Source organism: Scomber japonicus, chromosome 12, assembly GCF_027409825.1.
Source record: "Scomber japonicus isolate fScoJap1 chromosome 12, fScoJap1.pri, whole genome shotgun sequence".
Lineage (NCBI taxonomy): Eukaryota > Metazoa > Chordata > Actinopteri > Scombriformes > Scombridae > Scomber > Scomber japonicus.
In genome coordinates, this window is record NC_070589.1 from 3062874 (window position 1) to 3087516 (window position 24643).

Here is a 24643-nt window from a genome sequence, read left to right on the forward strand (position 1 = left end):
TCCGTGAGGAAGAAAGATTGTGCTATCTTTGATTTTACACAGCTTGTGCTGAGTTGAGTGAAGGGAGACCTGTATTTGTCAGAGTAAATCCCAACTGCAATTGTTATTTGTCCTGCAGTAGAAGTCATTCATTTCATCAGCTACCCCTCCTACACCCAGATATGTGGTATGGCTGTCCTGGGCCAGGAGTAGAACAGATAAAGCTTTCATAGAGGAAGCTTCATCAACACCACCAAAGCCATCACTTGCATGATGTTGGCTTGTGTTGTTGGCTCGGTGAAACAATGTTTAAAAATGTGTCTGGGTTAGCTCGAGGACAAAAACAGGAACAGCCAGACTTCAAGTGAAATTGTCACTGAGTGATTTACAAAGCTGAGGCATCCAAGCACATTTCCTCCTGAGCTGCTTCTCCTTAAATCACAAACACACTCACCTATGTAAACACATACACACTCAACCACAAAACACAGAATTACAATGACTTCAATACCCTCTAAATGATGTCTAAAGTAAAAAATGCTGCATGTTGTATCAGAGTACTGTACATCCTGGTGGTTGATTGAATTTGGCTGAGATGGCTGCTGTCTGTGTTCTCACTTCCTCTCCATCCTTGACTCATTTTCATTTCTGCATCATCCTCTCTTGTCATCTCCTTTTCATTGCTGTCTGGTGCATGGCTCATTTCTCTACATTCTCCTCCACAGACAAATATATATCAATATCATTGCACAGCCAAGATAATGAGGCTGGGCTGGTAATAGTTGAGTTGAGCTGCCAGGAGTTTTTTCTTGGCATTGGGTGAGTTTGACTTATGAAAAAAAGACTGTGAGCTTGTGTCTGTCAAACTTTCATCCCTTCTTTCTCACTCTCTATCCTTCTTCCCAGCCAGGTTGATTTTATCCAAACAAAACACAATGACTGAGTATAGATGCTACTTTGACCATTGTCTTCATGTAGTTCACTTTTTGTCTGAACTTGGCCAGAGAAGATTTTTTGGAGTACTCAGCCATCTCTAAGGTGTTCCACATCTTCAGAGACTAGAGGGTGTTTCCAAGGAACCATTTTGGCACAAAGAAAACATGAGCAATGAGTGTTATTATGTAGATAATGATGGAAGTAGCCAGTTGGATGAGGATCACATCATCAGAACTTCCTAATAGTAGGACACCTGTACAGTAAGACAGATACGACAGTTTCAAGTTTCTAATGATGCTGAATGTAGGATCGTTTCCTTTCCTCATCGTATTAGAGGAATGACTGTGTAATTCAGGTGTCATTGACTTTACTAACCTTAAACAAAACAGTACATCAGCCTCTTAGGGTTTGAGCAGAGTGCTGAAGCACTCTGTTGATTTGCATTTAGTTTGTAATATACAGGATTTCCCTGATGAGTGGAAGTAAAAATAACAGCAACAACCCCACAGAGAACCCAAACACAACTGAACTTGTGCCAAATCTCTGCTGTGATCACTAACAACAGGGTTGAATGCTCCTGGGTGGGTGCTGATGCCGAGGAGTTGAAAAAGAAAGACTGAAATGAGAGATGAGAAGTGGAATTGTTGGTAGAAACATATTCTTATTGCCTCAGTCTTTGTTGCTGTAAATGCAAAAGCAGGATAACCCTTTTACGGCTGAACCCTTTTATGGGTTATGAAAGCAGTTACCTTAGAACTATAATGTAGTTTCATATTCTAACCTCTCCTGCACAAAAGCATCATCTTTGTACTGCAGCCGTGGAGGAGTCAGGGAGCTGTCTATGGCCAGAATTGCCTTGCGTATACTGCGGTCAAGGACATGGCGCTCCCAGGCTGGGTAGTGGTTTCTACAAAGGTCGATCTTAATGACGGTCTCTTCAAGGCGTGGAGCACGAGATGATGGTGTGGATGGCACTGTGGGTCGGACCTGAAACACGGGCATGCAGCCATCCCGCTCAGAATACTTCCCCATGTCACGCTCCAGGGTTGTGGTGGCTCCCCGGTTGGATCGCAGTGAGTTGGTGGCACCCTCGGGTGGTAGTGTGGAGAACTGAGCAGTGGGGTCCAGGTCGAGGCCTTGGCCGCTTGGTGAGCGCCCAAAGCGTGGCCCATTGGGATGGAAAAAAGCATAGTACATGAGTAAGAAAACCACGCCGGTGAGGAAACTACTAAAGATGACGCAGAGTGCTGGCACTGCAAAGGAGTCTGTGGTGTGAGGTGACCGGTAGAGATACCACAATGCACTGAGAGCTGCATTCTCCACTAGTATCACTAGGTAATAGATGAACAGCCGACACCTGCACAAAGACATTAGACACAAAAAAAAGTTAATTAGATAGAATGAAGCCAATCAATTAGCAAATCAGGAAGGTGCTCTCTATAATAATAACTATAATAATATATAGTGGAATAGGCAAATGTGTGGTTGGAATTGCCTATTTTGGATTTTGGCAGTGAGCTGTGAGGATGGCTATGCTGGTTTGGTCTGACCCTCCAACACTTTGGTCAACAGCAAGGATGATTCCTCAGGTATTTGGTGATTTTCTGGTCTTTCTCTTAGTGCTCCTATCAAATCAGATCATCCTCCTATCCAACAGTTTCATTAAATATCAAAAATGTACTGAAATATAATCATACCGCCCAGAGGATGAACCCTTTTCATTTTAGACATTCTTTAGTTGTCACAGTCCACTTTGCTGTGGATGTTAATGATCCCCCTGATTCTATTGACTGAAAACTTCCACGCTCTTTCTTGAATTTCTCATGCCTGTTCTACACTGCCATTCTGAGGCCAAGAGTCCTGTCAGCAAGGATATCACATTGTAACATTCAATATTTTGATTGTGGTGTGATGAGCATGTCAGCTTGTGGCTGCTAAAAAAGGGTTCAAAGCTGCACTAATCAAGTAGACTCACCTCCTTATCCTAGATCTGGGACTTGCACTGAGTTGGACTATTGTCACAATTTTTCACTAAGTTGGAACACACCTGGGCTAAAGTGTGTTCCCAGTAAGCTGGCGGTCACTTCAGTCTGAGGTAGGGGGGCACCCCACACTCCTTATTTGGAAGGTTCTGACTCGATATGGAAAAGATGACCATGAGCTGCAGTGCTGGGCTTCAAACCAGCTCCAATGCAAACCAACATATCTCACTACGTCCACACATACAGTCTATGGAAATAACACTGTTTTTTGGCCCCACATTAAAAAATATAGAAGAACACATGAGACATACCATACTGTTTCAAAAGTTTTCAAGAGCCATACACTTTCACAATGGTGACTGTGACGTATTTGGTTTCAACTTTTTAATAAGTACATTTATGCTAGTTCAAATAGTAGTAGTTATATAGTAGCTATATGAATGAGATGTTAAAAACATAGTGGGTATGTTCCTCCAGAGTTACTGTATTGTATCAGTGTATCACAGAGTTAACTATAGGCCAAGTGCCGATATAGCATCGTGGCTCAGAATTAAGTCTGACTGTAACTTACACGTAGTACTTGCACTATTTATATTCACAGTTTTGATAGAAAATGTGAGAATTTATTCTGGAATTTTAACCTGGAGGTAATATTACTATAGACAACAGAGTGAAAATACATTGTTCCGAATTACATACACATGCTTTCATTTTGAAGCTTCAAAGAAACAACTTGCTCTTTGCTGCAGCTTTAGTGATGATATGTGTGTGAAAGATGTGTGCCAAGTTTGTTGTTTACTTTTGTAAAATTGCAGCATATTGGTGAGTAAAAGTTTTCAGTTTGAATGACTCACGTTGAGGTCAGTGACAGACAAATTTGCATGAAAAACATCAAATAGTCTGAATGTTTTTGCTCCATCTTAGTTGTGCTGTTTAAATAGTATTCTCAGGCTGTCTATTAAGACAACAGTGTTAGCTGATTAAGTCAATTTCACATAAGCAAACTTTCCCATGTATGCTATATTAATATGAAGCTCTTTTGGCAGATAAAAAAACAAAAAAAAAACATACAGGCTTGAGTCTCTTGAAGGTTGTAAAACAACCAAAACCAGTGTGATCAAATAAGCTATTGATTGTCAGTTTGTTCATATTAAACTCTCCTGATCCCAGTTGAATCATTTGTCTGTCCGCAAAGAGAAATTGCTCAGACATTGACTCAGACATTGTGAACAGAAGAACAGTGCACGTTTGTGTCTATGAGAGCTGAGGAGAGGCTTCAAGCAATAATGAATCAATGTGCTATAGGCTATATTTGCTTATAAGTCAATCAATATGGCTCATCAATGTGCTATGTTGACAGAATAAATAGGTACATTCAACATTTAAATAATACTGCTACATTGAATCAATATTATATTATATATTACATATATATTGTTATATTGTTGTGTTGTGTTGACAGATATATATTGCTACATTTAAAGAATTCATAGGATGCTATCAATCAACATGTATTTGATGTGACAGCTGGCACTTATGTGGGCTTTTTTCACTTAGAGCGATGGTATCATCCTGTGCATTTTGTTTTATTTTGCTGATACTTCCTGTCCTGACAATAGAGCTGCCCTGAGACCTGAGCCTCTGCCAGAAACATAACCACAGAGGAGACCTGCAGACACACTGTCATGTAAAAGATGCTAATCCTGCCCAGCTTATCGTAGATCTGTTGACAAGTGAATGAATTCCATGTGAGCAGCTGTCTTTGCAATGAGAAATTACAGAATATTAAAGAGCTTCAATTAAAGAATATTTTTAAAAAGGTTTAAGAAATGTTCATCGCAGTGAATGGAGTCCTCCTCACCTTGTCCGTCCTTCTTTGACATTAAACCAGGAAAAGATGTAGATGATGCCCACCACCATGTCAAAGACAATCTCTTCCCACTTGCTGATGCAGAAGTCTGTCTCACAGTGGACAATCCAGAAGGTCATGATGCACCAGTGCAGGACAATAAAGATGCCAAAGTAGAGTTGGAACACAGAGGCAAACAGGGCAAAGGTGATGACTCTTGCTGCAATGGTGAAGAAGTGCCAGCAGAACTGGATCATGACAGCCAGGTAGCTGATGGGCTTCTTGTCATCTCGAGACTCTCGCAGGGCCTTCTGATAGGAGGCCAAGGCCCAGGCCAGAGACACGAGGGAAGCTGCTGCTGTCATACCTGCAACACAGAGGCACAGTGAGTTTGATTTCAGTGCTGCATCATGGGAACATTATATAAACAGAAGGGTGTCCAGTACACAGACTGGTCCAGAATGTGTTTACCCTAGCTTAGCACACACGTGGGAAGCATGACTGCTAGCTCAGAATGTGATTTTAGTAGTTTGCTTCAGGTGGCTGTTTTTTTTCATTTTTCATAGATCCAGTGAGAGTCAGTGAGTTATTTTTGTCAGTTTTGGGGGAGATAGGCACTCAAAGATGCATCAAACAATCTGAAAATGTGAATCTGACACCACCTGGAATTAACATGCAATCGGTGTATAGTAATGCTATCCAGGTTCAGATGTATAAATGATTATAGCGTTGGTTTCTGGAGTGGGTAAAGGGTGATACATTCAGGTGACTATGAAAAAAAAGGTGAGAGAGAAACTGGAAAAAAGCATCAATCATTTAGGCTGTCACTATTTGACATTATAGCATTCAATAAAATGCTGATAAGAGGCTCATTTATGAACTGAGAAACATGACTGCAGCACAAAAGAGTCGCATGCAATTACTACACACGAGGGCTCAAAGCAATGTAATCAATTTTCTGGCTCAGGGTCGAAAAAAAGCTTGCTGCACTGGCTAGAAAAATGACTGACATACTTACATATAATACTTTTTTATGATCACACAGTTGTAGATGTGGTGTGTGTGTGTGTGTGTGTGTGTGTGTGTGTGTGTGTGTGTGAGAGTGAGCGAGAGAGAGCGAGAGAGAGGGACTGTTACCTTGTACAGCCTGAAGCTTGTGTGTCTGTATGATGATGCAGAGCTGCAGCACCAGTTGTGGAGCGCTCTCCAGAAAGGTTGCCAGTAGATGCAACATGCTCACATCTGCAAACTCATAGACCATCCTCCAGTAGTAACGCCAGCGCTCTGTCTCAGCACTCTGACGACTCCGAATGCCCAGGTAGATAGTATGGAGATACCTGAATGAAATGAAGGAAAATTACAATCATTATCTCTTTCAGTCACTTTCTGCAGCTGCAGCTCTTGAACCCTCAAACAGTCCTCCTGCATTCAGATCACTGTTAATGATAGTTCTGACAGTTTGTATCACTTGCATGCAAACTTCAGATGAGTGCAGAGCAAATCCCTAACACACACGCACACACACACATTTTGCTTAACACTGTACAACTAAATTTTAACTCAAAGGACAGGTTCACATTTTTTCAACTTTTTCTTAAAACAACAGTCAGGAGCCCAAATGAACATTGCCATAATCATTCCTCTTGTTCATACTGACATTAGAGGAATAGGAAGGAATTCTTCAAAAATATGCTTACAATATAAATGATGGGAGACAAAATCCACAGTGTGTAAAAATGTATTTAAGTTGATCTTAAGCTAATATGAAGCTTCAGCGTCCAAATGAGTCAAATCTTCATCTTCTATGTTTCAACGTTACAGTGTTTTTAGTATCAAAGTCTTTTTGTTACTATACTTCCACCACAGCTCAACAGGAAACACTAAGAGGGAATTTGATGGTAAAAAGACTGTAAATGTGTCAGATATCACTTGATATGACTAACTCACACTGATGAAGCATCTACTTTTAAAGAAGAGGTTATTTTAATAGTCAGTATGAACAGGGGGGATGATTACAGAGAGGAAACCCTTTCACTGTTCATATGGACACCTGACTGTTGATTTAAGACCGTTTTTAAGAAACACACAAAAATTGTGAACCTATCCTTTAAGTTGGGGCACCCAGCTGGCCTTGTGGTTAAAGCACTCACCATAAACCACTGTGTTGCATGTCATTCCCATGTTGTCTCTGTATAGTCAGCTAAGCAGAGTCTCCCCCTCTGGTTAAGTTTTAAGTGTGTTTAACCTCTGACCTGGCTGTGGATATGTGTGGTCAGGATTGTGTTGTGTTGCACTTGTAATCACATCCAAAATTGACGTTACAGTTGTACTGACACAAATAGGAGTCCCTTGGTTCTGCCACTAATGATTATTTCCATTATCAATTAATCTGTCAATTATTTTCTGGACTAATTGGTTAGCTGTTTGGTCCATAAAATGTTCCAAAATAGTAAAAACTGTCACTTTTTCTTAAAGTCCAAGACAACATCCTCAAATGTCTTTTTTGCCCACAACCTAAATATATTTAGTTTACTGAGGACTAAATAAACAGACAATACTCACATTTTAAAAGTTGTAATCAGAGAATTTGGTCATTCTTCTCTAAACATTACTCAAAATAATTAATTGACTATCAGAACAGTTGGGGATTAATTTAATAGCTGGCAACTAATCAATTAATCTCCTAATCATTTCAGCTCTAGAGCACACTCCTGCTTTGCTGCAGCAAGGTGAGAAGTTAAACCACTGGAGGTCTGCAAAGACAAGATATCCAGCTGCTGTTAAACTGCTCTTTAGCTTACTGTAACTCAGTTCAACCTACCTTAACATAACCATACCTCACCTATTTTAAGCTGGGAGTAAATCAGAATACTTATCTAACTAGTTCAGCGCTTAAAAAACTTGCTCACACAACTCTTATCTCTTTAGAAACTTCCTGAGTGGGCAAAGAGCATTTCAAAGGCAGGAAAATATCAGCTGTCTTTCTGAGGACACAAACGTGTATCCTCTGCTATATAACCTAAAGCATAGTTTCACCATGTGCTGTCATCAGAACAGCTCAATTGCAACATGGACAACACAACATAAACACAGACACACACTCACACATTCTGCATCTAAAACTGTGTGAACACAGAAAAGTCTGCTATGTAATTCTGTCTCAATACCTGTCATTCTCCAGACCTGACGTAAAAGCTGAATGAGGTGAATTCCTTTTTCTTTTTCAGTTTTTGGCTTACAGTTTTAGGTAACTCTCTCTGTCTGCGTCCCTCATTCATTTCCATTATTTCTATCCTTCTATATTACCAACACATGGCAGTCATTTAGCAGCTGGCTAATGGGCTGTGAAATTAAGTTCCACTGTCAGTAAAATAATTTGAAAATGAAATCTGGGCTGAGAGCATTAAAAGCTGCAGCCTGTTCATGGACAGGTGCACATCACACATCTCTCACTGTGTTTGTGTGTGTGTGTGTGTGTGTGTGTGTGTGTGTGTGTGTGTGTGTGTGTGTGTGTGTGTGTGTGTGTGTGTGTGTGTGTGTGTGTGTGTGTGTGTGTGTGTGTGTGTGTGTGTGTTGGTTGGTGCTGGTCTTTGTAAGTTTACAGAACACTGGTGTACCCTCCACCCATATTCTTTTGAACTCACAAATCACTTTTGGTAAAAAGACTTGGCTCTACATATTTCTGGTCCTCAACACAGGTATTTTAATGTACCAGAGTGCTAAATGTGAGGCGACAGAGGAAGAGTGGCCAGTGCACAGGGCACCTTGAGCACCTCAATGAAGAGATACCTTTTTTTCTTTTTTGTCTCTGAATACAACTCAGGGATTGACCTGTTCTCTTGATGTTGATAATTATAGCTGCTGTCAGAAACCTAGTATGTCAAAAACAACAAAAGGAGTTAAAAGGATTCCACCTGAGAGCAACGTTGTTGTAAAGTTCAACTGACTGACTGTTTTATTTGTCAATTTGACAGCCTGGCAAATGATGATTGGTATCAGGCCACAATGCACTGTGGGTAGGTTTTATTAATGAGTGTGTGGGAAAAACTTATTATCTGGCAGAAAAGATAATAAGTGCTGTTGTTGACAGTGCCAACAGTAACCAAAAGCCCAGCAAAAATGTCCCACAAATAAGAGCTTCAGTGTCCAGGGGCCCCTGGGGGTACTAATCCAGGCTTTGATCTAACAGTAATTAATGTTCCGTATTCTGCTACCTATACACCATTGACTGTGTATAAGAGGTCAGCTGGTACACAGAGATTCAGGTTTATAGAGTGGAATTGTTCATAATAAATTTGCCCTCATGGATAAATCTTGAGTTCTACCGGAGCTGTCAGGACATTTTTATTTGAAATAGCTAGAAACAGTCTTGTGTAAAACAATAGCCTACACACAGCTGTGCTGGTGTGGGTGTGTTGTTTCAAGTGTTGGTAAGACAATGATCCAGTAAATCCAGTTGGAGTAGCAGATTTTAATGTTTGTTTTTTTTAAACATTTAAACGCTGCATAGTGGTTTGTAATATTTACAACTCTGGAAAGTTAACATGCTGCAACCCTTTACCAGCATGCACAGCATATGTATCATCTCACTGTGTCTGTGGAACCCCGAAAATTATGAATGGAACTGTGTGCAAATCCACAGAGGAAAGCATGAAAAGGCCTTAACACGCGCACACTCACACATGCACGCACGCACGCATGCACGTACGCACACACACACATGCACACACACACACACACACACACACACCACAAGCAGATCAAACTTGTAAACCTATCACTCAGGCTACATTGACACTGTAACTTAAAGTGTTCCAGTTCTGACTGCTTCACTCGAATCCACTGAAAAGAAAAGTCAAGTCATTCAGTCTGATAGTTTCTTGTAAAACATAAAACTTTTCACGTTATAATGTGATAGTTTCTTGTTATAACATAAAACTTTTCATGTTATAACATGATAACATAAATGTTTCACATTGTGGGAATGAGAAAACCCTGTGCGGAGAACGGATTAATTGAGGAATATGGCTCATTTACAGGATTTGATCAAGTCCTACTTCATGCTTGGGTTGAGACATGGCAAGATTCTGCTTTTATTGAATGCAGTGGATGATATTGTGCGATTTTGTAGAAATCTCAACAGTGGGGTATCCGTGTTTTAGGCCATGGTGATTAGCGATCAAATCGTATATTGGCGATTGGAGGATTGCCAGGCAATTTGCTGTTTATCAAGGCAATTTTTGTGCATTAAGAGATGTTTCTGATTGAAATACATGACTGTTAGAGAAGCCCCGTTTACAAACAGACCTACAATCAACTTTCTCTCTTCTCTTCTCTCAGTGCAGGGTACAGCCAGCCCTGTGCTGACAGTGACAGGGCGCATCTCTTTGATCCGAACCGACACAGCCCATTTGCTCATGCGTCGGGGTCGTTCAATAGAGTAATTGCAAATAAATATTGTTTTAATGTGTAACTATTGAAATGTTCACACAAGCTTTCATAAATTCCTACAGTGTTGCAGGTTAAAAGTTAATGACAGCGACTTGAAGTGAGGAGGAGCAACACGTCTCTGGCATGTCAGCGCAGCGGTGTCACTCACTTTTGCACGCATGTGATGCAAAACATTAAAAATAACGTCATTATAACAAGGACACGTGCCCCCCCCCCCCCCCCCCCCCGCCTCCCCCCATGCCGATTTAATCGTGGATTGGCAATCTAGAGCAATGACAATCTACAATTTGAAATTTAGAGGCAATCACACAGCCATAATGGTGATCCCGGTTCACTGCAAAAGGCCAAGTACCAGTTCACAACCTGATTAACCGGGGTCCACCTCCGCCTGAGACCAATTTATCACATAATGTGAAACGTTTCATGTTATAACAAGAAACTATCATGTTATAACGTTATAACGTTATAACATGATACTGATCCATTTTTTTTCTGGTGTAGCAGCAATACGCTTCCGTACTACTACACCTTTTTTAGAAATACATTTATGACGTATTTAATGTGTTTAGAAGAAAATGTCTGAATTCACTTTACACGGTCTTTAAGAAAAAGTATAAAGTAGGCCTAAATGAAGTGCAACTGATTCAAGATTAAAAGAGAGGATAGGAAGCGATAAAAGCAGTCAAAAAGTCAGTAATGTAACTAACTAATGAATTACTGCTATTGTATCATTACTTTAAAGGCACAATCAGTTTTCCAAGCCCCATTAAAATTAAAAACAAATAGCAACAGAAAAAAACAGATGAAGACACCTGAGGAACAGGCTTCATCTGGCTGTCCCTCCCCCCCACAAGACCCCTGTAAAATCTAATGCTCCAAGGCCTACTGTTTTCAATATGTTGCACCATAAGACTTAGCTTTAGTTAATCCCTGATGCTTTATTCAACAATCAGCTATCAGTTTGGTGTTAGTAACTTCTTGTTAATAATTCATACATGTATGTTTTTTTGTTTTCAGCACTTTCCTATCCACTAGATTAGTTTAGCCTTCTAAAAAATATGAATGTCTTAAATGTTTGACTGTGATTTACTCTTGAACATTTGCTATAGCTACATAAAATGTGTAATATTTAAACTTTGGAACATGCTATTGTTGTTATACTTCTGTCCGTCAACAGGTCTGCAGCCTGCGGCAAGGGGAAAAGTGGTGAAGACCACAGCTGAAGAGAGTGAAGCTTGATGCAGGACTGAAGCAGAAGCTGCAGGACATTCAGCTACTGTTCCTGAGATGAATATCATGCTGTCATCATCAGCCAATCAGGACCACTGACCACTGACTGCTGGACAGCTTTTACAAATGGAAACTACATCACAATATTTCTTAAAAACTAACCAGTTAGTTACAGATTAATGGGAGTCAAAGTTCCTGTAAACACACAACTATGAACATGCAACAATTATCAGGTAGTTTTAAGTTATTTCACATACAGATGAATTGGTTCTTTTATCCATCCATCACAGCTTTACAGCTGCTATAAAATGAACTGAACTGAGGGAAGATAAGGATTGGGAATCCATGAGTCTGATGGGACCAAACGCAAATCTCACTTGAGCAGGCAGTTTGAAATTTGTCATAGGTGAGAGTGGGCTGTCAAAAAATAAACTGTGGATCGGGGCTTTTAGCTAGCCCTGCAGACCAATTCTCTCAGAGCCAACAGTTTTCTTGGTGCTTATGAGTGCACAGCACCAACTGCTACAACCTACTGACTTCATCTGCGTGCATATTGCAGGTCATTACTACTTGTGTGCTCTTTTAGAAGGTCATAGAGGAGTTGAAAGCTTGATCAGTGTGTTCAGAGACACAGGCAACCCAAACAGAATCAACAACCTCAGCAAAACACACAACCATAGCCAACAACATGTGTTCTAAAATAAATAAATACAATGTAATCTTGTCCTAACTGTAATAATGAATTGTGTGAATGTAATTGTGCACTAGAATGTAATTTCGCTATGTAATTACCATAATAACCATAAGGACTGCGTTATACACTATACTACATAGTATAATAATGTTTTTTCCTTACAGGATGGGAGAAGACATCAAATGTATGCTGGTGTGAATGGTGAGTGTTTGTGTGTGCGGGTGGGAGTGAGAAAAGATCTGGTTTGAGAAAATAGTCCTGTGCTGTAATTGACCTCCAGAGCCCATTTCACAGTTTTAACTGCACCATGACTTGAATACATTGAACATGCTTTCATTTCTGTGCAATGTAATGTTTAATTAACTTTTTAAAATCTGTCTACATGGGTTGAAAAAGTAACGAGTTGCTGGATATGGCATTCAGTTGAACTCAGAGACAGAGCAGCATTCCACAGATTGATAGAGTAACCTCCTGAAGGGGTTGAAAATCTTAACAGTCAACCAGATGATGTCACAGACCTCCACACTGGTTTTTGCAACAGAGCTGAAGTGAAAAGTTAGTGCGCTGTATTTAACTGATTCACACACTAAGTGACCTTAATTTGGCTTCTGATAAGCACATCTTGCACCATGGGAAAATTACATCATCTCCTTCCACAAGTTAAGTCCAACTTCATTAGTAAGGTAACACTACAGCAGGCACATGAACAGAAGCATAGAAACAGGCCTGCTGGAGGACTGACTGATGTGATGTGATTTAGAAATAATATTTGAATAAGTTACTACAATGATCTGACGTCGTGTTAGCATTACCTTGACAGAGCGTATGAGAGAGCAGAGTCACCTGTATGAGTGTGTGCATATAATGTAAGACTCCAGCGAGAACACTGATTCTGTGTTCTGGAATAAAACATAATTTCCAAAATTGTTCAATTGCTTTCTCACGTAACTATAACTAGCAAGCAGCTTTAGTTATGATGTTTTTAGTGTGTCTGATGGCAAAACCATAAAACACAATTTCCTTTCATCTAGTAATCATCGCTCTGTAATAATTGGTCATGGTTGTTCATTGTTGAACTCATAGTGACAACACAAACTTTATGTTGCATCTCACTGAAGTTAAATACTATAACTGTAGTTTCAAGAAGACATTTATAGTAAATGCTGCGTAAATGACTGATAAAGAACAGCTCACATACTCTTTATTCTGGCACAAAGATAAAGGAAGTTAAGGTTTTCCTTCTTGACTGATGAAGTGAAAGAAAGTAGCCTGGTATTGCTCATTAAACAGGAGCTTGGCATTGATGGCAGCTTTCTCATGATTTTAGAATGACTGCAGTAGTAAGAATAAACATACTATTATTACACAATACTGGTAATATTACCATCATTGTTGTTTATGTATGTGCTCCATGTGCCTTTAGTGTCTGTCAACATCACTTTGTATATTCTGTTGTATATCATTGCCCAAGGTTTTCATACTTTCCCTGTTGTCTAAGGCTTTTCATTGACTTCCCACTTGCATTTATATTCCATTCAGAGGCTTTGATGAACTACTGTGTTGTGTTTGTGATTTTTGGATTCTGTGCTGTAATTGGGAGGTGAAGTCACTGGACTATAGTGTTCTGTGTTTTGAAATGATGTCGTAAAGCATTTGCTCTTTTATTATTAGTTTAAATGTAAGGACAGATAAAGACACAGAGGGTAACAGAGAGAGCGACATTCATTACAGTCTGCTGCTCACTTCACCCCCCTCACTGTCCCACAGTCTCTTTCCTGCTCTAGAAGAAGACTATAAATAATGGAAGAGGGAGATAGAGCCTTTCACACACACATCTCACACATGCACTATGAAATATTTATTCCAGGAGGGCTTTTCTTTAGGAGTTGCTTTACACACATACACACGCACACACACACTCAGAGTCACAGTCACATTTCAACATGAACATAATCCCAGTCCTCTGTGGTTTTCTACTTTTTATAGTTTTCAGGAAGCCAGGGGAACACTCAAATTTCTCTTGAACTGTCCTGAAGATACAGGTCATCCAATTGCTGAGTCATGACTCATTTTAAATCTTCATTTAAAATACTGTTTGGGCAGCTTTTTCTAGAGGAGGTGACGCATATTAGCTTCTAACGACTCCCTGTAATTTCTATTTGTTCAGACATCTATGCTGGGATGATGTACATTTTCCAAGAAGTCCCCCCCACCCCACCCCCCCTAAAGCTTTATTTATTATTCTTAAGGATGTCTTTCAGACCCTAACTGCTTCTGCATACTTTCAGCTACAGAAAACATTCAAATTTTAACATTTTCAGCACTTTAAGGACATTTATGCTATGACTTTTATTCTTTCTAGCATATTCCAGTGATTTTATGACGATTAAAAAACTGGACAATGTAAAGTGAGGTAAACAATTTCCTGTTCCATTCAAAACATGTTTTGGGTAAAACTCACCGCCATGCCTTAACAAGGTTAAAGTACAACACCTGTCAATGGCTTCACTTTGTGAATGCAAAGTAGTTCCAAAATGTCTGACTTCCTGTTGGACTTAGGGTATGGCTCTGAGAGACCTTTTTAGTTTGGAGTTGGGACCTCTGCCTACCCAAATCATTCATATATAGTGCAGCAGGAAAGTATTCCAGATGCTTTTTCCCCACATTTTGTTATGTTACAGCCTTATTCCAAAATAGATTAAATCCCCTTTTTTCTCATCAATCTACACACAATAACCCATAATGACAAAGCGAAAACTTTTTTTAGAGATTTTTGCAAATGTATTAAACGTAAAGAAAGCTGACATATCGCTCCCTTTGTTGAGGCACCTTGGCAGCGATTACAGCCTCAAGTCTTCTTGGGTATGAAGCTACAAGCTTGGCACACCTGTATTTGGCGTATTTCTTCCATTCTTCTCTGCAGATCCTCTCAGGCTCTGTCAGGTTAGATGGAGAGCGTCGCTACACAGATATTTTCAGGTCTTTCCAGAGATGTTCAATCAGGTTCAATTCTTGGCTCTGGCTGGAACACTCAAGGACCTTCACAGACTTGTCCAGAAGCCACATCTTTGTTGTCTTGACTGTGTGCTTAGGGTCGTTGTCATGTAAACCTTCGACCCAGTCTGAGGACCTGAGTGCTCTGGAGCAGGTTTTCATCAAGGATCTCTCTGTACTTTGCTCTGTTCATCTTTCCCTTGATCCTGACTAGTCTCCCAGTTCCTGCCTCTGAAAAACTTCTCTACAGCATGATGCTGCCACCTCCATGCTTCACCGTAGGGATGATATTAGCCTGGTGACGAGAGGTGCTTGATTTCCTCCAGATGTGACACTTGGCATTCAGGCCAAAGAGTTCAATGTGGATTGGTTTCATCAGACCAGAGAATCTTGTTTCTCATGGTCTGAGAGTCCTTTAGGAGCCTTCTGGCAAACTCCAAGCGGGCTGTTATGTGCCTTTTACTGAGTAGAGGCTTCCGTCTGTCCATTCTACCATAAAGGCTGCAGAGATGGTTGTCCTTCTGGAAGGTTCTACAGAGGAACACTGGAGCTCTGTCAGAATGACCATCGGGTTCTTGGTCACCTCCCTGACTAAGGCCCTTCTCCCCTGATTGCTCAGTTTGGTGGCCAGCTCTAGGAAGAGTCCTGCTGGTTCCAAACTTCTTCCATTTACGAATGATGGAGACCACTGTGCTCTTCGGGAACTTCAATGCTGCAGAAATGTTTTTGTACCCTTCCCCAGATCTGAGCCTAAATACTATCCTGTCTCGGAGGTCTACAGACAATTCCTTTGACTTCATGGGTTGGTTTCTGCTCTGACATGCAGTGTCAACAGTGGGACCTTACATAGACAGATGTGTGTGCCTTTCCATATATATAAATTACAGGAGAGAGAGGGGGGTGTGAAATGCAGAAATGTTCATTTTACATTATAAAACAACATAAGTCAATCCTACAAATGTGGCATTGCTTACATTCAAAGATATATTTCCATAAGAGAGCAGGGAACAAGTATTTTTGTTATATTTGACATGTAAGAGTTCAGAACCATGTCATTGTGTTTATTACTGTAATACATTTAATATTCAGTCTTCACTATTGGCACAAATTAGAATCAAAGAAACAAGGAGGTGAAATAAATAAAACATTTAGAGAGACTAGGCTCATATAAGAGAACAATGAGCTACTGAGGTTGAAAATTAAAATAGCATCATTTTAAAAAACATCCCTTGTCTCATTTTGTAATGTCATAAGTGCTGAGCCAACACAAGAGAGTTAAGGCTAGTGTTGTAGTACTCGAGATCAGTCTTGGTCTCGAGACCACATTTTTAAGGTCTTGGTCTTGTCTCGGAATTGACGCATTTTTACTTGGTCTTGACTCGGTCCAGACTAGCTGGACCCTGGATTTTTTCAGAACAGCGAGACAGAATAAAGTAGCGGAACAGACTCTCTGAGAGCAGTGCCACAAGAAATGACATTCTATTCTATACTTTGTTGCCATTTCTCGTCGCTGCTCTCCGGTTGCTACTTTATTCCTCCTCACTGTTCTGTGTAAAAGGTCCGGACACTGAACGGGGGGGCAGTGTTACTCCGTCAGTAAGCATCTACAGACGTAGTCACGGAACCGGTGTTTCAGTTTCATTGGTGACCGTGTTAAATGGTGAGTTTTAACAGAGGTGTTCTCTTAAAAGCCTTTATTAGTTTAATCCTTTTAAATACATACTCATCTGTGTTTAAGTTAAGTTAAAGTTAAATTGTGTTCAGAAGACTCATTCATCTTTCGTAACATATCTTGTTATGTGAGAAAGTCACCACTGAACACGATTACCAGTTAAACCGAAACACCGGATCAACTGACGCTGCGGTCGAGCGAGCTAGCGACTGAATGAAAGAAATCAGATCAATAAAACAGCAACAGTTTAGTCATTTGAAGAAGCACAATGTAGAAAAAGATAGATATGTTTGGTTTAAATAGTCCAATATGTGCTTAAAGGACAACATTTTTAAATAGTTATAATCTCTTAATTTTTCTCTCAGAGTGCACCACAATGATGCATTTGACTTAAAAATGTATAACAATTTTCTTCTGGGGGCCCCCACTAGGGGATCGGATTGAGGTTTACCTACCAGTCTCTCAAAAGTCTGTGTCAAACACTGAGCATTGAATTAAATTGCACAGGTGTTCTTATAGTTTTTCGTTTTTTTTTTTGTGTACTTATTATTTATTGTTCTTAATTCTTTTTCTTATTGCTGCTCTTATATTCTATTATCGTCCACTTGCTGCTGTGACAATGCAAATTTCCCCATTGTGGGACTAATAAAGGAATATCTTATCTTAATGAAGTGACTGGTGACTGTACATCATCATATCACACAGCCCTACTGTACATCAATTTCTACTTTACTAACATTCCTACATACATACATACATATATGATTATGATTACAGTAATGGTCTCGAAAATGGTCTTGCATTGGTTTGGTCTTGGTCTTGACTCGGTCTCGCCCCCCCTAACCCAGGGGGCAGAGACCTCTATTTTGCTTTTCCAGCTAATGAGATAGCTAGTTGCCTGTGTCAACCACATCACATTTCACAACAAAACACCCCTGCAATAGCAAATCACCCACTCCAGAGCACAGAACTAAAACAACATTATTTCCTCAACAAAGGACTAGAAAATATGCTCCAGAGTGACAACAGAATGTGTTGCAGAATGTGAGTGTACCCCCTTTGCTTTTATTGTTGCTAGTCAAAAGGTGTTAATAAATACATATTTGGTAAATGTAACTGTACTTATACAGTGCTTCTCTAGTTGTTAGACCACTCAAAGCACTTTTACATTACATGTCATTCACCCATTCACACATATCGATACCCTGCTCATCAGGAGGAAACTAACATTCACACACATTCATACACTGATGACAGGAGCTACCACACAGTGCACCAACCTGCTCATCAGGAGGAAACTAACCATTGACACACATTCATACACCGTTGGCACAGCAACAGGAGCAATTTGGGGTTAAGTATCTTGCCCAACGACACATCAACATGTGGACTGGAGGAGCTGGGAAACAAACCGCTAATCTTCTAATTGGTGGATGACCGCTCTACCTCCTGAGTCACAGCCGCCACGTGGCTCGTGACATTTCACAACAAAACTACAATGCATTGCTGCCCAGCCACAGAGCAGACCAGTGCTAAGTTTATGTACTTGAAAAACAAGATGGTGGTTTGCGGATCAGGTGAGGTTCAAGTGGTTGACTATCTTTCCTGGTTGGGTGGAGCAGATTACTTCTGTTATTATGAGAAGTATAAGTGAGAAATAGACATCACTTGCAATAGCCTGTGAACATGTGAGCGAGCAACAAGAGACTGACTGCAGCTCATTTAACAGCAACTGGTGGCACTAATGAGAAAGAATTTCTGATTCTTACATATAGAACCTTTATGTCAAACCATAGTCTTCATATGAACACGCACAATGTGTCTCCACCTCTTGCTGCCATGCAAAAGTGAAGCCAAAATGTCTTCTCTTCAAAATATCTGCTCATTTCTGGGAACTGCAATCTTGCTTGTGTGACATCATTTGCAACCACCGTCTGCACAGTAGAGTCAGGACATCTTTGGGAAAATTCGATGTGCACTTTGATTTTTTGATTTGGCCCATGTCCCCTCTGCTAACTGAGGGGGTGTATACTGCAACCAGCCACAAGGGGGCAATAAAATAATTTGTCTTCACTTTTGGGGAGCTATCATGTCATCCATCTTTAAATACAGACCAGGTGTCAAACTCATATGTGACAATGGTTGTCTGCTACTATCAAGTAACATCTTGGAAAAGTGTCCTACTCACTTCTGGTCCTCCACTTGGGCTCCAACTAAATTCTGGATCTGTCACAGCTGCCAGAAACAGTGCACTGCCATTCTTGCCTGTGCCCACAATGCACATGAACTTCCTCTCCCTCTTACTCTTTACACTCCATCTACTTGTACTGGATCAGTTTGCATCTCTGAAGCCTGAAACTGCATATATTTACTGATATTTGATATTAAAATAATACATACATTTTATTGTCATTGACATTGTCTTTACATACATACAAAAGCCATATTTCCTTTTCTGTGAAGCAGCAAAAGGAATGCTACACTCTTCCTTCTAGTCAGGAAATATGGATACTAAATAAAAATAGAGCAGGGTGCTGTGAGCGTTCAACAAAACCACTAACGCACCAATGTATAGCTCAAATGAGCCGCAGCCATAGTTACAGTTCTGCTTAGTTTTCAGATGAATAGCCTATATTTATGAAAAACAAAATATGATGCACTGTTACAGATTAAACCACCTAACAGAAGATATGGTTAGCTCACTGCACCAGCTGAATTACTAAAATATTGCTTACACATGAATGCTTTAACTGCACTAATAATATCATATAACCATATAACACTCACAGGGGACATTTCTGCACGAGGAGTACTTTGGATACTTTAACATTTACTGTACATTTGCTGATACTTTTACTAAAGTAAGATTTTACTTGCATTTGAGTATTTTTACATTGTGGCTTTACTACTTACACTTAAGAAGAGAATATTAATGCTTGTTACAGTAAGTGCATCCCAGTATTATATGCCAGCAGCTTTCACGTTTGTCTCAGTACACTGTCAGCTGCATACTTTGTTTCTGTAGAGATTTTAAAATGAACGATGGCAGAGTTGTGCTTGGACCACCATCATGTGACCTATATCTTGGTTTGCATTTAACGACCCACCCAAAAGCTGTTTGCCCAACCATGGACGCTCTTTCTAGTTGAGAAAATATCCCCAACACCAGCAGCACTCCTTTACATCAGGTGTGACGGCTCCCTGTGTTTATAATACAAGATGGAAAGTATCATTCCTGTTTAGCTTGCTTTATCTTTCATGACACCTTGGTAAGGAGAAGTGAGAGTGACCTGAAAGCCTTCCACAGTATCATGTGTGTCGGCCCCGTAGTGGGAAGCATGCAAAAGACGGCAGCTGGTAGCCATGCTGTAGGAGCTGGCATCATTTAAAGGCCATCGTGGTGCCAAGAGTGCCAATTGCTGTCAGAGCACCCCTCTGGTCATTCATTCATGTATTACACACACACAAATAAACACATGCACACATGCACGCACGCAGGGGCGCGCGCGCGCGCGCACACACACACAAGCATCATCACTGCTACCCATCCCAAGGCCTCCATCCTACCTCCATATCTGTCCCAGCTGGAGGATGTGGATGAGAGACTGGCCGAACCAGACGCAGAAGGAGTATGAGGCTGATGTTTTCCTGCTGCCCGCCGCGGTGCTGCCGGTGCTGTTGGTGGTGGTGTTCTTGCTGGCGGTCGACGCCTGTCTCTGCGGTGTGGCCGGGTGGTGTTGAGCGGTAACGTCGCCGTGTGAGGCCGAGCCGCTCAGCAGCTTATTCCCGTCCATGTGGGAGCAATCAGCGGCGGATTCCGCACCGTCCTCTGTGCTGAAATCGTGGACGAACCATCTGAAGCTGAAGAGCTGGACCGAGAAGGAGCCCAGCACAACGAAGAAGAGCGTCAGGCCAAACCACCAGTAGTCACGGCGGAGGTAATAGTCGACCGACAGCCACACGTCAGTGCCCACATCGGCCAAATACACGGCCACTGCGGCTACTATCCACAGGCAGTCCCACACAGTGTATTTCTGCTGCTCCCTACCCAGGCGAAGGCACGTCGAGTTGGAGCCTCTCCCGCCGCAGCAACGCGACTCTCCGTTAGCGAAGTCTCCATCCCTGGTGCCCGCAGAGTCGGGCTGGACGCCCGGGTGGAGTCCCTGCACTGAACCGGAGTGCTCCGAGTTCTGCAGGGGAGTAAAGGCCACGTCGCTCTTCTTCATCTTCAGGACCCCGTCCGATTTAGCCGCCATTATTAGAAGCTTGTAATATTACTCTATTATTTCCTCTCCGTTCCTCCCCTCCTCTTCTCCTCTCCCCTGCCTCTTACCGTCGACACCCTTCTGCGTGTCTCTCCTACTCCTCCTCCTTTCTGGGAATGGCTAGCTCCTCTACACTGCCGCCTGGTCATAATACACAATGAAGACAAAAAGACAGAAGACAGAACGTAGATCTGTGCTTGTTCTGGTGTTTGGGTCCATATCACGTCTTCACTGGACTTCTCGGCTTGATGATCCGCTCACATCCAGCCGACAGGAGGATTTTTCCGCTTTGTTTCCCCCACTTGCAGACTGCCTACCTGGACGGTTTCTCAATGTGTGGTTTGTGACTCTTTGCCCTGGATGAATGCTGGTGCTGAGGCTGGAGATGGAAGCAGGAGCGAAGGACAAGGAGGAAGGCTGCAGCCATCTGCTTCTTCCATGACACAGACTAAAATGTATGACATCATCCTCCTCTCTCTCTCTCCCTCTCTCTCTCTCTTTCTCTCTCTCTCTCCCTCTGTCGCTGACTCTCTGCCTCTCTTTTCCCCTCTATTGGTTGTTTTCGTACCTTTTGAGCTCTGTTAAAGCACAAAGTGCAGACTGCTCTTGATAAGTCCTACCGAGGGCAAACACATCTACCTCTCAGTCTGTCTACATCTACCTCAGTCTAACTGTCAGCATACAGCCCGTCATGTGAATCAGGATATAAATAGCCTGTGTTGAAGCTGCATCAAGTGCAACATGCTCCAGTCGATTTTCAGCACCATGGACAGATTCAGCTGTTACTGTACTGTAGCGTTTAAGCAGTTCTCAAATCCATGAATTCCTTAAGAATAATTCAAAGTAAAGAAAAAAGGAAAAAAATAACTCAGCTCATATATAACGTTTAATTACCACAGCCTTTTATACTGTGCAGCACAACACTTCATATGTCTTGCAGAAGACTGTTCCTCACTCAAACTGTTACGTCACAGATGTGGACGAATTTGGAAAAGCCAAATGGTATTCAACATTCTTACTTATTAATTGCACCAGTGACTTTCCTGCTCTGACATGTCAAAATGTTTCCTGTGAAAGGGTCTATTAAAGTCTGACTCTGTGAGTTTTTTGGACTCCAACATCTTTTGAACTGAAATCAACAAGTATTAGAGATTCCTTTGTTACAACACTACATAAATGCAATCCATTTATCATTTACTATATGACATAAAATACAACTACTGAATGTTTTACAGTAGTAAGAATGATGCAACTCTGCCCAGAGCTCTCCCTGTTACTCACAGCTGTGCTTTTTCTCTACATGAGGAACTGAAGAAAACTATGAGCTGTCCTCAGTCACTGCCACACTCATCAGGTTGGGCTGAGTGAGTGCACATGAACAGACTTGCCGAGTCATTAGAGTACTTTTTTTAAATATAATAATAACAATAACAATAATAATAATAGAATTATGCTCCCTTGTTGTGTAAAGAGGTCTGACCATCATGTGATTTTTTTCTGGTTTTCCAGTTTAGAAGGAGGGTCTTCTTGGCAACATTTAGCACAATGAGTACAACCTTTGTATGCTGTGTGGGAAGTTGAACTGATATGTTGCCTTGTATGCAAAGGGAAGAGAAGAATCCAACACTCTAAGATAAAGGATAATTTATGTGAGACTCCCTTCAGAGGTGTTGTACAGGTGGGTAGTACCAGACTGCATTGATTTAATCATCAGAAAGGGTATTGACTTGAGCAGAGACCCATTTGATGCATTTGAGATTGTGAAATGTGTTCTACGGTTAACTTCTATAATAAATTAGTTGCAGATTGGGCCTTTGTCATTGAGAATGTGTTAGAACATATTGTAACCCTAACCCTAACCCTCTGGGTCAACTAACACAAACAGACACAAAGGATTAAAAGGAAGTCACTAACATGTATCAACAACATATTGTCCAACCAACTGGTAATATAATGTCCATGTCATGGTCCCGAAGTCTCTGTGACAGACAGCAGGAGCTCATTTTTCTTCAGATTTACCTTCTGGCAATTACTGATTAAGTTTTCCGTATTGTAGTAAAAATTCATGGCCTATGTCATATTTGTGGACCAGTTCTTCATAGGTAATGGAAACCTTGTCTTTCAAAACTTCCAATTAACATTCTGTTTTTTATCCTGAAGAAATACCCAGTGGAGAATTTACAAGACCCTGGCATAAAGTGTGTGATTTTGTGGGCTTTCCACCAAGCTGTCAGAGCCATGGTAGAGCTGTAGATATATTTTTAAAGCAGTTGTGCTTTTTATGGAGCTATTGATGACTGTAAATTTGGAGATACTTCTTTGCGATGTTGGGATGGCATTGTTTGGTGCATGAAGTGAATCCATCAATGAAATTTGCAATTGGTTGGCAAGGACATTGGACCCCTAATGTTTTTTTTTTTAAATTTTTGTTCATATAATTCTATATTTTGGTTTCCCAAGTGTTTTAGTTATGACTGAATCCGGAAAGTTAAATCATGAGGGTGGACGGTATGCTGGAATAATTGAAAGCTTAAAACTAGGTAATGTAATCTTGGTAACTGGGTTAGTACTGAGTACTGTAGTAATAGATGATTTTACCATGACATACAGTATGTGCTGATGGACACTGTAGTCCCACAATGCCCCTACAAGTGATGGAAATAGAGGAGATACTGAAACAACAAAAAAATGTGTTAACAGTGGTTTAACGACTCCAGTGGCTGAAATTATAATACAAAATGAAAGATGACTGAAAATCCTTACTGCGTTGCCAACTTGTTGGTTTTTATTTTGGAGCTTTGGTGTGTTTATAGAGTAAACATGATGACAAACATAATACATCATTATAATTAAACTCATTCATCATATAAATACACATTAAAATACACAAAATATAAAATGACCATGAGGCAAACCAAGGTCAGTGAGATGAATGGACTGAAAACACCAATCTAAGATATCCTAAGTATCTTAGTTACCAAACACCATCATTTTAAAATAATAAATCAATTTTGCCTTTCAAATGTGAAAATCGATTGACAGAAAAAAAAACTCCACAGGCCTCCTTAAATACAGGAGACAAAGTGTACTAAATGTATTATTGGGTCCTACTGGGGTAAATGAAAATGGTGTCTGGTGTCTGTACATTTGAAGCAAACAGGGAGTGGACACAATAACAACAACACGTTTATGATACAATCAAATAAAACAGGCCAGTCATAAATGGTACATTTGTGAAGCTTCTAGCTGACGTTCAGTGATACCTTGAAACATCTTTTGTAACTATTGTGATTGTTGATTTTGAATGAACCAAACCAAACATCATGTAGAACATGAGATTTACAATTCTTCAGTTCTACCATACAACACGTTCTAGAAAATATGAAACAAATGTTACTGTATTGAAAGCGCTAAACCTGTTCAACATGAATTAACCTGCATCAAGTTGTGAAATAAACTTTTACAGTAACTCCACCTTGTAACGTAGGACATCTGCAATGCCTCATCAAGAATAACAAAAATCACCTGTAAATTCTGTTAATATCTGTAAACTGTTTCTGTTACAAAACTCACACATCAGGTGTTGTATAA

The 24643-nt window shown here is 40.6% G+C and overlaps 1 protein-coding gene across 1 annotated transcript; it reads right to left on the reverse strand.

Moving 5' to 3' along the window:
- Window positions 1-1671: 1671 nt before the first annotated feature.
- Window positions 1672-21043, reverse strand: xkr4 (XK related 4). Its single transcript, XM_053330249.1, has 4 exons — window positions 20355-21043; window positions 5884-6083; window positions 4759-5113; window positions 1672-2272 (listed from the first exon to the last, which is right to left on the reverse strand). Exons 1-4 carry the CDS (start codon window positions 21041-21043, stop codon window positions 1672-1674), a joined length of 1845 nt encoding a protein of 614 aa, XP_053186224.1.
- Window positions 21044-24643: the final 3600 nt, after the last annotated feature.

What these genes read in the sequence shown, in the direction of transcription:
- xkr4 (XM_053330249.1), bottom strand. Translation starts at nt 21,043, where the DNA reads ATGGCGGCTAAATCGGACGGGGTCCTGAAGATGAAGAAGAGCGACGTG. An exon ending in CAGCTGGGACAGATATGGAG is followed by an intron (nt 6,084 to 20,354) that starts GTAGGATGGAGG and finishes CATTTCATTCAG; the next exon opens with GTATCTCCATACTATCTACC. An exon ending in GTCAAAGAAGGACGGACAAG is followed by an intron (nt 2,273 to 4,758) that starts GTGAGGAGGACT and finishes GTCTTTGTGCAG; the next exon opens with GTGTCGGCTGTTCATCTATT.